The 13,275-nt window shown below is 39.1% G+C and overlaps 1 protein-coding gene across 2 annotated transcripts in view; it reads right to left on the reverse strand.

Annotated features, from left to right (window-relative positions):
• Positions 1-2,040: 2,040 nt before the first annotated feature.
• Positions 2,041-13,275, reverse strand: part of LOC139406593 (pleckstrin homology domain containing, family B (evectins) member 2) — a 61,210-nt gene continuing 49,975 nt past the window's right edge. The window contains exons 1-8 of one of the 2 annotated variants that reach the window (XM_071149355.1): positions 8,656-8,747; positions 8,299-8,347; positions 7,811-7,963; positions 7,499-7,601; positions 7,351-7,390; positions 5,604-5,690; positions 3,766-3,883; positions 2,041-3,571 (exon numbers count right to left, since the gene is read on the reverse strand). In XM_071149355.1, the coding sequence (XP_071005456.1) occupies positions 3,426-3,571; positions 3,766-3,883; positions 5,604-5,690; positions 7,351-7,390; positions 7,499-7,601; positions 7,811-7,963; positions 8,299-8,335 (684 nt within the window). In that variant the 5' untranslated portion in view covers positions 8,336-8,347; positions 8,656-8,747 and the 3' untranslated portion in view covers positions 2,041-3,425. Of the gene's footprint in view, positions 3,572-3,765; positions 3,884-5,603; positions 5,691-7,350; positions 7,391-7,498; positions 7,602-7,810; positions 7,964-8,298; positions 8,349-8,655; positions 8,748-13,275 lie in introns of those variants that run through there. The other variant, XM_071149356.1, reaches the window with a different exon arrangement.

The following is a 13,275-nucleotide window of genomic DNA, read 5'->3' on the forward strand; positions in this document are numbered from 1 at the left end:
TTTCTACATTGTAGAATAATAGTGAAGACATCAACACTATGAAATAACACACATGGAATCATGTAGTAACCAAAAAAGTGATAAACAAATCAAAATATATTTTAGATTCTTCAAAGTAACCACCTTTGGCTTTGATGACAGCTTTGCACACTCTTGGCATTCTCTCAACCAACTTCCTGAGGAATGCTTTTCCAATAGTCTTTAAGGAGTTCCCACATATGCTGAGCACTTGTTGGCTGCTTTTCCTTCACAATGCGGTCCAACTCATCCCAAACCATCTCAATTGGGTTTAGGTCGGGTGATTGTGTAGGCCAGGTCATCTGATGCAGTACTCCATCACTCTCCTTGGTCAGAGAGCCCTTTCACAGCCTGGAGGTGTGTTTGGGGTCATTGTCCTGTTGAATAACAAATGACAGTCCCACTTAGCGCAAACCAGATAGGATAGCCTATCGCTGCAGAATGATGTGGTAGCCATGCTGATTAAGTGTGCCTTGAATTCTAAATAAATCACAGTGTCACCAGTAAAGCACCCCCACACATCATACCTCCTCCATGCTTCACAGTGGGAATCACACATGCGGAGATCATATTCGTTCACCTACTCTGCATCTCACAAAGACACGGACGGTGGTTGGAACCAAAAATATCAAATTTGGACTAATCAGACCAAAGGACAGATTTCCACCGGTCAAATGTCCATTGCTTGTGTTTCTTGGCCCAAGCAAATCTCTTATTTGTGTACTTTAGTAGTGGTTTCTTTGCAGCAATTCGACCATGAAGGCCTGATTTGCGCAGTGTTCTCTGAACAGTTGATGTTGAGATGTGTCTGTTACTTGACCTCTGAAACATTTATTTTGGCTACAATCTGAGGTGCAGTTAACTCTAATGAACTTATCCTCTGCAGCAGAGGTAACTCTGGGTCTTCCTTTCCTGTGATGGTCCTCATGAGAGCCAGTTTCATCATAGCGCTTGATGGTTTTTGTGACTGCACTTGAAGAAACTTTCAAAGTTCTTGAAATTTTCTGGATTGACTAACTGTCATGTCTTAAAGTAATGATGAACTGTTGTTTCTCTTTGCTTATTTGAGCTGTTCCTGCTATAATATGAACTTGGTCTTTTGCCAAATAGGGCTGTATTCTATATACCACCCCAACCTTGTCACAACACAACCGATTGGCTCAAATGCATTAAGTAAAGAAATTCCACAAATTAACATTTAACAAGGCACACCTGTTACTTGAAACGCATTTCAGGTGAATACCTCATTAAGCTGGTTGAGAGAATGCCAAGTGTGCAAACCTGTCATCAAGGCAAAGGGTGGCTACTTTGAAGAATATCAAATATAAAATATATTTTGGTTGGTTTAACACTTTTTGGTTACTACATGATTCCATGTGTGATTTCATAGTTTTGATGTCTTCACTATTATTCTACAATGTAGAAAATAGTAAAAATAAGGAATAACCCTTGAATGAGTAGGTGTGTCCAAACTTTTGACTGGTACTGTATATATTTCCAACTGCAATTATAAACTGACATATAGCTTATCATTCACAAGAAACTGGGATGTGAACACAATGCATAGGAGAGTAATATTGTGATACTAACAGTGGTGTAAAATATAGGGAACGGTGTTAAGAGACAAGTGTTTTGTCCCCAGAGCCAACACACACAGCACTGTCATGTCAAATGTGTAAATAATCTATAGAGTGTGCGTGTAGTCTACATTTCATACTAACTTAGCACTATTATTAATTTGCTCTTGACTGTCATATCAAAGTTGATTGTTTTTCAAACACCATGGCTGCGTTTACACAGGCAGTCCAATTCTATTTAGTTTCAGTAATTGGTATTTTTACCAATCAGATCTGAAAAAGATCTGATGTGATTGGTCAAATGACCAGTTAAAAGACGAATTTCTGGAAAAGAGATCAGAATTGGTCTGTCTGTGTAAACGCAGCCCGTGTGACATCAAGCAGCTTCCCTTGAGCCAAGGTGGAAATCCTAGAAGTTGCTAGGATTTACATATAGTTTCAAAAGTGAATTAATGTGAATTTAATGATCATTTAATACATAATGGTTAAAATGTCATACATCACTGAAGAGCAATAAACAATGCATTAATTCTGCATAACAAAGCATGTTTCCCATTTGAAATGTAAGGTATGATTTTTACTTCATTTGTTATCAAATAAATATCCTATATCATAAATTACTGTATACAACTTTCATGTCAAAAGAGGAAACATAACCTAGTATTCCAAATGTCTATACAAGGTGGCATAACTTTGAATGAAATGTAAGACTTTGAAATTGAATATAAAAGGTTAATAGGTGAAAAACCAGTCTCTATGATGTGTTCAGTGATAAAAAAAAGAAAAACAGGGCCACTCAATTATTTAACTAGTAACTTACCCACTTAACCAAAGAGCACAATGTAATTAGTCAAATATACCATTACTATCAGTAACAGGAAAAAGTTAAATATTTTAAAAATCATTTGGGGAGTGTGAGTAAAGTCAAAACAATTAAAATGTCAAGGAGTATCTTTCAGTTCTCTGTTGTAGCAGCGATTAAACTTAAGATGAACCTGATGATGCTTGTGCATACCCTAACAAACACATGCATCTCCTGAAAATCCATTCAAACGTGAGATAAAATACAGGTTTAACAGCCGACAATAGTAATAGGAAAACAAAACAAGGACTGTAGTAAAGAAGAAAACAAATCCCATGTTCACTTCCCCTTAACAAATTATATCTAATATATTACCATGTTATTAAAGGAATGACAATAACGAAGTAACAACATATGAAGGTGAGTAAAATGACAAAGATGAAGTAGAAAACCCTCACAATTGCACATTGGATGTAAGACAGGTTTTAGGTGAAGAATCAGGCTGCACAACCCTCAAAGGAACAAATAAATGTAGCCTACACACTCAGGCAGGTGCCACTATACTTTTTTCCACATTCTTATTGACCACTCTATTACATGGGACATCAGAACACTTGAAATTCGCTAGACCTGAAAATATATATTTAATATCTCTCTCAAAACCTTTCCTTCAAATGTGCATTATAATATCCAATTATCATTTGCGTTTATTCAAAAGTACATTCGTGTTTCAAACAAAAGGACAGACAGTACAAACAAAAGAGGCAAGCTGCATAATAGCTACTGTGCCTAATAGAAAGTGCTAGAGCATTAATACATCAAAAGTTTTGGTAAGGACACAAATGGAGTAATTTACTGGCACATCACAATCATGCGTCATAGGTGAACAAAGCCCAACCATCACATACATTTAACTCCTCCATCGCTGTCACATGGCTACAGAGATGAAGTTGCAGTGCTACCAACATGTGGGAACGGTGTGTGTCAGTTGGGGGTGGGTATCGTTGTAAGCTGTTCCTATGAAGACACTAGAAGACAGAGAAGAGAGAGCCAAGAGCCAATCCAGTCGCAGCTCCAGCGAGCATGCTGAGAGCCACGTCTCCTCCATCGTCACGTTGACGCTCGTGAACAATAACCTGATTCATCCCTTGGGGATTCCTCATAGGATATGCTCCTACAAATCACGGTGGGAAACATTAACTGGAGTTAGAATGGTGAAAAAAAAGCTATATTGCAAAATAGTAATGGAAAGATTACATCCATTAAAAGAACAAAGGAACATTTAATTAAATGTGATTATCAACGTAACTTCGACATTCCTTCGGGAGCATGCAAACTAAAAAAAGTGTGAATTCACCCTGTGCATACCTTGGTACTGATAGGGGTATGCAACAGCATAGGGCTGCCCATCAGCTGAGTAAATGATCTGTGTGCCATGGACAGGAGGAGCTGGGGCATACCCTCCATAAGCATCCGGAACATAAACCTGTTGGAAAAGCAGATATCACTTGTGTCACTATTGGGGAGACTACCACTACTGCCCTGGTATCAAGAGAACTGATGCAAGCCATATACATTTATCCAAAAATATATAGATAGCATAAACACCATGTTACAGTGCCTTCAGAAAGTTCACACCCCTTTACTTTTTTCCATATTTTGTTGTGTTACAGCTTGAAGGTAAAATTGATTACATGTAGATTTGTTGTCACGGGCCAACACACAATACCCCATAATGTCAAAGTGGAATTATGTTTAAATATATTAATTACATGTGAAAAACTGAAATGTCTCGAGTCAATAAGTATTCAACCCCTTTGTTATGGCAATTTGCTTAACAAGTCACATAATAAGTTGCATGGACTCACTGTGTGCAATAATAGTGTTCAACATTATTTTTTTAATGACTACCTCATCTCTGTACCCAACACATACAGATTATTGTGAGGTCCTTCAGTCGAGCAGTGAATTTAAAAACAGATTCAACCACAAAGACCAGGGACGTTTTCCAATGTCTCAAAGGGCACCTATTGGTGTGAAAAAAAAGTACATTTAAAAAAATAATATTTTTTTTAAAGGCAGACATTGAATAACCCTTTGATAGTGAAGTTCTTAATTACACTTTGGATGTTGTCTCAATACACCCAGTCACTACAAAGATACAGGCGTCCATCCTAACTTAGCTGCCAGAGAGGAAGAAAACCGCTCAGGAATTTCACCATGAGGCCAATGGTGATTTAAAAGAACAGTTAGTTTAATGGCTGTGATTGGAGAAAACTGAAGATGGATCAACAACATTATAGTTACTCCACAATACTAACCTAACTGACAGAGTGAAAAGAAGGAAGACTGCACAGAACAAAAAAATACTCCAATTCATGCATCATGTTTGCAACAAGGCACTAACTCAAGTAATACTGCAAATAAATGTGGCAAAGCAATTAGCTATTTGTCCTGAATACAAAGTGTTATGTTTGGGGCAAATCCAATACATTACTGAGTACCACTCCATATTTTCAAGCATAGTGTTGGCTGCATCATGTTATGGGTATGCATGTAATTGTTAAGGACTGGGGAGGTTTTTGTTAGGATTTTGAAAAAAAGAAAATAAATAAAACTATTCACAAGCAAAATCCTGGAGAAAAATCTGGTTCAGTCTGCCTTCTACCAGACACAGAGATTAATTCACCTTTCAGCAAGACAATACCCTAAAACACACGGCCAAATCTTTACCGGACTTGCATACAAAGAAGGCAGTCAATGTTCCTGAGTGGCCGAGTTACAGTTGGATTTAAATCTACTAGAAAATCTATGGCAAGACCTGAAAATGGTTGTCTAGCAACCAATTTGGTAGAGCTTGAATAATTTCTTCAAGAATAAATGGGCAAATTATGCACAATCCAGGTGTGGAAACCTCAGACTTACCCAGAAAGACTCACGGCTATAATCGCTGCCAAAGGTGCTTCTACAAAGTATTGACTTGGGTGGGAATACTTATGAGATATCTGTATTTTATTTTCAATAAATGTGCAAAAATGTCTAAAAACCAACTGTTCACTCTCATTAAGGGGTATTGCATGTAGATTGAAATCAGGCTGTAACAACAAAATGTGGAGTAAGTAAAGCGGTAGACTAAAGCGGTAGCACTAGACTGCTAAAAGCATATTTAGAAACGTAAAGTCTAGGCAGCAAGTTCACATACATACCGGAGGTGGAGGACCATATTCAGAATATGGAGGAGGGGCAGAAGCAACAATTTGCTGTGCAAAGCCAATCTGAGGAGGAGCGACCACCTAAAAATAAAGAGATACACACAATACCAGTCCAAGGTTTCTGCACGCCTACTCAAAAATAAATATCAGAATTGGGCTGCCTGTGTAAACGCAGTCATGGTGTTTGAAAAACAATTAACTTTGATACGACAGTCGAGAGCAAATAAATAATAGTGCTTAGTTAGTATGAAATGTATACTACACGCACACTCTATAGATTATTTACACATTTGACATGACAGTGCTGTGTGTGTTGGGTCTGGGGACACACCGCTTGTCTCTTAACACAATACCCTATATTTCACACCACTGTTAGTATCACAATATTACTCTCCTATGCATTGTGTTCACATCCCAGTTTCTTGTGAATAATAAGCTATATGTCAGTTTATAATTGCAGTTGGATATATATACACAGTACCAGTCAAAAGTTTGGACACACTTACTCATTCAAGGGTTTTTCTTTATTTGTACTATTTTCTACATTGTAGAATAGTAGTGAAAACATTGAAACTATGAAATAACACATATGGAATCATGTAGTTTTTTCTTGTTCTTATCTGTAATTATATATATTTTTAAACTGCATTGTTGGTTAGGGGCTTGTAAGTAATCATTTCACCTGTTGTAGTCACCGCATGTGACTAATAAAATTTGATTTAGTAACCCAAAAAAGTGTTAAATCAAAATATATGTTATATTCTTCAAAGTAGCCACCCTTTGCCTTGATGACAGCTTTGCGCTCTTGACATTCTCTCAACCAGCTTCACCTGGAATGCTTTTCCAGCTGTCTTTAATGAGTTCCCACATATGCTGAGCACTCTTCTTATTTGTGTACTTTAGTAGTGGTTTCTTTGCAGTAATTCAACCATGAAGGCCTGATTCACGCAGTCTCCTCTAAACAGTTGATGTTGAGATGTGTCTGTTACTTGAACTCTGTGAAGCATTTATTTGGGCTGCAATCTGAAGTGCAGTTAACTCTAATGAAATTATGCTCTGCAGCAGAGGTAACTATGGGTCTTCCTTTCCTGTGGCGGTCCTCATGAGAGCCAGTTTCATCACAGCTCTTTGTGGTTTTTGCGACTGCACTTGAAGAAACTTTCAAAGTTCTTGAAATTTTCCTGATTGACTGACTTTCATGTCTCACAAGTAATGATGGACTGTCAATTCTCTTTGCTTATTTGAGCTGTTCTTGCCATAATATGGACATGGTCTTTTACCAAATAGGGCAATCTTCTGTATACCACCCCTACCTTGTCACAACAACTGATTGGCTTAAGCGCATTAAGGAAAGAAATTCCACAAATTAACTTTTAACAAGGCACACCTGTTAATTGAAACACATTCCAGGTGACAACCTCATGAAGCTGGTTGAGAGAATGCCAAGAGTGTGAAAACCTGTCAAGGTTTGGCTACTTTGAAGAATATCAAATATAAGATATATTTTGATTGGTTTTATATTTTTTTGGTTACTACATTATTGCATGTGTTACTTCATAGTTTTGATGTCTTCGCTACTATTCCACAACGTAGAAAATAGTAAAAATAAAGAAAAACCCTGGAATGAGTAGGTGTGTCCAAACTTTTCACTGGTACTGTATATTAAGACCTGAGCTATAATACTGTCCATAAGTAGACTAGGATATGCAGGCAGGGTCTTTTCAGACCAGCAGAAACTCACAGAGCTGATTCTGGCATCCTGGAGAGCCATGGTCCATGCCCTGAAACAATGATGAGAAAACAAGAATAAACATGAGTTTTCAGTAGGCTAACCCATATACACACACAACTAATCAGTCATATTAATTACAATGGGAAAGATGTCTTACAGTGTATCATCTGCACTGTCTCCACAAATGCTGATAACCCGTCCATCTCTGCAGACTATCTGGAGCAGGGCATCTCGACTTCTGCCCTCTGGAGGGTTTAGATCTGTGGACAGTGAAAAGGTGGATGGGACTGTTGGTTGATGGGTTGGTGTGGATACATTTTAGTCATTAAGTAGACGCCCTTATGCAAGGTGACTTACAGTTAGAGCATTCATTTTAAGATTGCTGGGGGGGGGGGTAGTTCACATTTTATCCTATTGTGAGTTGAGAGGATTGGATAGAAAAGTATAGCAGATGTAAGTAGTCAAGTACCTTGACATGCAGTTGCACTGCGAATGTTAATGCAGTCCACTCTCATGTGGATCTCATCCTCCATATCTCGCCGGTGCTGGTCATCATAGAAAACCAGCCGCCCATCAGACCACAGATCAAACCAGTTCCTCTTCCACCGCCGCAGAATAGTGCCTGTATCATTTAATTATATTTTATTTAATTACTCTTAACACTTTGTGCAAACACAGGTCTAAGCCCCAAAAAGCCCATGGTGGTATGGAAAACTGCATGACGAAATTCTGTGAAGTGTCAGGAAAAAAACAATAATAAACATTTCTGCAACGAAAACAAGCACTTCTATTGAACATGTTCAGAAAACAGGGAGGAACCTACATGAATCTGTCCAATAGAAACGCTAGTTTTCGTTGCAAAACGTTTGGAATAATGATTACACTCCAGGTTTGTGACAGACTTGTGTACTGCACTAGTGACAGTGTACAGCTAACGTTAGCTACAGCTCCACTCACTCTGCCGATGGAGGAAGCCACTTTTCACAATCGACATCGTTAGGTTACTCTGAAAATAAACAATTATAAACATTTGGAAACAACAACAAAAATGCTTACTGGATATAGCGAAATCTATTTAAGTATCTACAAGGTCATTTTCATATCTAATAGCTAGTTTAGCTAAACCATCGTAACACTCACTGCCTACACTAGTGCCTGGTATGCTAACTAACGTTAGCTGGGGAACGTTAGCTGACCGAATCTATTTACGTTGGCATTTGACACTTTGGTAAACTGTTTTGAAGCTTATTCAGACAATATTGCTGTCGATTATAATATGACTAGCTACACATGCCATATCTGTAACTAAATTACCTCTTTTGGAACGTCCTTTTCAAAGCCCTGAGAGGACAAAAGTTAACTGTCTTGTTTTGAATGACATCATCAATATCAGCTGACTGGTCCTTAATTAGAATGCTGGGAATTGAAGCCACGATAAACAATCATATTATTCGTTCGCTGTAATGTTACAATAATAAGTCGTTATTGTCTTTACTTTTAAAATATAAAGGAGCCAAACCCTAAAGTTATCCAATCATAAGGACATGTTCAAATCTGTATCTTTTGAGACAAAGAAAATCTAGGATGTCATGAATTATGAATATCTGTAGTTAATGTTCAGCTAATGAATGCTGTGTTCATAACCAAGTGGGGAAGGTGGTATTTACCACATATGACAGGGAAAAATCCACTTAAATGTCCCTCCAACTCTTAATTACTAGTGGGAAAAATCATCAATAGGTGACGTTGCGTGCTTGTGCGAAATGGGAAACTGGGAAGTCGGAAATCCGACATGATTGTGTTCAAGTGTTTTTGAGGTTGAAACAATTCTTATATCAGTAAGATTTTAGCTTGATAAGTTAGCCAACATTGCTAATAATATAGTTAGCTAGCTTGCTTAACTACATGCTCCGGAACTTCGGTGACTACTAAGTATTTTTTTAAACTCCCGCTTTGGGATGGATGTGTTAATGTGTAGTTCATACATGCAGAATTCCTGTTTTAACACAATTAGCCAAATCCTAGTTTGAAAGCGACTGCTTTTCTGGAAGCTGTGCCCCGCCATTTCCCCTACATTTTCCTACACGTGAGCCAGACCCCTAGCAATTTGAGTTCTAGGCAATGAGCTTCAGCCCCTCGCCATTTGAGTAACAGCTAGCAAGATGCACACACAGCAGAGCGAGAGAGCAATGACTTTGTGCACATAAACTCAGCAAAAAAAAGAAATGTCTCTCACTGAGTATATTTTCAGCAAACTTAACTTGTGTAAATATTTGTACTTGTGTAAATATTTGTATGAACATAACAATATTCAACAACTGAGATATTAACTGAAAAAGTTCCACAGACATGTGAACAACAGAAATTGAATAATGTGTCCCTAAAAAAGGGGGGGGGATGGGGTGGCCACCAGCTGCATTAAGTACTGCAGTGCATCTCGTCCTCATGGACTGCACCAGATTTTCCAGTTCTTGATGTGAGATGTTACCCCACTCTTCCACAAGGCACCTGCAAGTTCCCGGACATTTCTGGGGGGAAAGGCCCTAGCCCTCACCCTCCGATCCAACAGGTTTCAGACGTGCTCAATGGGATTGAGATCCGGGCTCTTTCCTGTCTTGCAGGAAATCACGCACAGAACAAGCAGTATGGCTTCTGGCATTGTCATGCTGGAGGGTCATGTCAGGATGAGCCTGCAGGAAAGGTACCACATGAGAGAGGTGGATTTCTTCCCTGTAACGCACAGCATTGAGATTACCTGCAATGACAACAAGCTCAGTTCGATGATGCTGTGACACACCACCCCAGACCTTGACGGACCCTCCACCTCCAAATCGATCCCGCTCCAGAGTACAGGCCTCGGTGTAACGCTCATTCCTTCGACGATAAACACGAATCCAACCATCACCCCTGGTGAGACAAAACCACGACTTGTCAGTGAAGAGCACTTTTTGCCAGTCCTGTCTGGTCCAGCGACGGTGGGTTTGTGCCCATAGGCGACATTGTTGCCGGTGATGTCTGGTGAGGACCTGCCTTACAACAGGCCTACAAGTCCTCAGTCCAGCCTCTCTCAGCCTATTGCGGATAGTCTCAGCACTGATGGAGGGATTGTACGTTCCTGGTGTAACTCGGGCAGTTGTTGCCATCTTGTACCTGTCCCGCAGGTGTGATTGTAATATTTGTGTTGTGGAGAAATGACCAGGCAGGAGACAGTTAGTTTTCGTTTAGTCAAAACCCCTCGTGCTCTACAGTTTCCGGGCACCCCAGTGCGCATGTGCATTTCCTATTAGGTGTAGTAACGTAACACTGCCGTAATGCATTATTGCTTAGTAACAGCACAGTAACTAATATAAACCGATGTAGATCCCAGATACTACAGTGATGTTCTGATGTAACGATCCTGTGCAGGTGTTGTTACACGTGGTCTGCCACTGCGAGGATGATCAGCTGTCCACCCTGTCTCCCTGTAGCGCTGTCTTAGGCATCTCACAGTGCAGACGTTGCAATTTATTTCCCTGGCCACATCTGCAGTCCTCATGCCTCATTGCAGCATGCCTAAGGCACGTTCAAGCAGATGAGCAGTGACCCTGGGCATCTTTCTTTTGGTGTTTTTCAGAGTCAGTAGAAAGCCCTCTTTAGTGTCCTAAGTTTTCATAACTGTGGCCTTAATTGCCTACTGTCTGTAAGCTGTTCCTGTCTTAATGACCGTTCCACAGGTTCATGTTCATTAATTGTGTATGGTTCATTGAACAAGCATGGGAAACAGTGTTTAAATCCTTTATTTGGATTTTTACTAATTATATTTGAAAGACAGGGTCCTGAAAAAGGGACGTTTCTTTTTTTGCTGATTTTATGTGATGTAGCAAGGTTTGGAACCAAAGTTATTTTCCAACCGTTTAGTTCTGAACAAAACCATTATTTATTTATTTTATTCCGACCAGCAAAATAAAGTTCTGAAGCGGTTTATATTGTTTTCGTTCAAAAACATTTTTAAACCTCTGAAATATTTTAATAATTTAAAAAAAGATTGAACTCGACATTGAATTACTTTACCAATCAGTGCAGCTAGAACAGTTTACTGTGGAGTGGGTAATCGATTTAATTTGCATAGATAAGTAATTAAGAGCAAATTCTATTTTGCTGTAACAGAATGGTTTAATTGTAATGAAAGACAAACACTATGCTGCCAGTCACGTAGAGCGCTAGATGCAACTGAAATTGAGGGTGAGGATAGAGGAAGCTCGACTTGAAGTGCTGGGCATCTTGTTATGACATGCATTACCAGAAATAGGCCCACAGAATTATACTAAAGGAGGATCGGCTTTTATGAAGGAACTTTGAATGTCTTTGAATTTCCTAGTTGGGCTAACAAGCATGATGTGTGCAGAGCAGCACTATAATTACAAACACGTCTTACCTTTTTGTAGTTAATACATCTGATGTGAAATTTGATAACTATAGTATTCCTTAACTAGCATTGAAAAAGTAAATCCCTTCTTCTCTAATTAAACACCTCTCCCTAATTTCGGAATTGCACTTGTAACGTCATCAATACACTACACTAACGTATGCTTCAGATGGGAGGCGCAGGTAGCCTATACATCAGGGATTGTAACATGTTCAAGGAACAGAACAGAAGAACAGAAGACAGCTATTTTTTTTAGAGGAACAGAACCGAGAACGAAAGTGATCTATACGAACCGGTTAAAAACGTTATTTTACGTTCCAGTCTCACAAAAAAACGCAACAAAGCACCTATGCAAAGCCCTCACTGTCACTCAGAAAGTGACCCAAAAGAGACACTGGCGGAGTTACTTAGTTTTTTAGTTTAGTTTTTAGTTTTCTTAATTTGGTTTGGTTTGGTTTTTAACCTTATGGTCCACTTAGGAGCCTACAACAAGTCACAGTAAAACATGAACATTTTTAACCATAACATTTTTTGGTATACAATCTACATTAACAATCTAAATGGACCAAAAAGAGACAATAGAAAAAACTGTCAATGGCAATGTGAGAAAATTATGGTAACTAGCTTGGCCCTAATTCAGGTTAATTGCTTTTTTTCCAGACCCCCCTCCACACACACACAGGCTGTGCTGGCTCACAGAAAGAGTGGGTCATCATCATTTTGGTCAAGGCTCTCTATGGCAGGTTCAGCAACTGAGGGAGCTGATTTAAATGAGTAAGCAGCTGATGTGCCAAAAAGCTGCAAAACATTATCAGGCAGCCGGTGCTGCTCATAGCAAGCCTCACCAGACAGCTTCAGTCCATATCGAATGTACAGGATGGAGTTAAGGGTCTGCAAGGACATCCGATTTCTAAGTTTGCTTTTTACCACACTAATTTGGCTGAATACTCTCTCGACTTCAGCATTCGAGTGTGGCAAGGACAACACAGACACAGCAGCCATGGCAAGTTCTTGAAACGGGTTGATATCAGCTGCATCCCTGAACTTCCAAATAGAAAGGAACATTCAATTCTCTTGCAACAGCTCTAATGGACATTCCTGCAGTCAGCATGCCAATTACACACTCCCTCAAAACTTGAGACATCTGGCATTGTGTTGTGTGACAAAACTGCACATTTTAGAGTGCCCTTTTATTGTCCCCCCAGCACAAGGTGCACCTGTGTAATGACCATGCTGGTTAATCATCTTATTGATATGCCACACCTCTCAGGTGGCTGGATTATCTTGGCAAAGGAAAAATGATCACTAACAAGGATGTAAACAAATTTGTGCACAAAGTTTGAGAGAAATAAGCTTTTTGTGAATATAGAACATTTCTGGGATCTTTTATTTCAGCTCATGAAACATGGGACCAACACTTTACATGTTGCGTTTATATTTCAGTATAGTTAAGGATACTATAGTTATCACGTTTCACATTGGATTCATTAACTACAAGAAGGTAAGACTTGTTTTATTTGAATTCTGGT

Source organism: Oncorhynchus clarkii, chromosome 4 (assembly GCF_045791955.1).
Source record: "Oncorhynchus clarkii lewisi isolate Uvic-CL-2024 chromosome 4, UVic_Ocla_1.0, whole genome shotgun sequence".
Classification (NCBI taxonomy): Eukaryota; Metazoa; Chordata; class Actinopteri; order Salmoniformes; family Salmonidae; genus Oncorhynchus; species Oncorhynchus clarkii.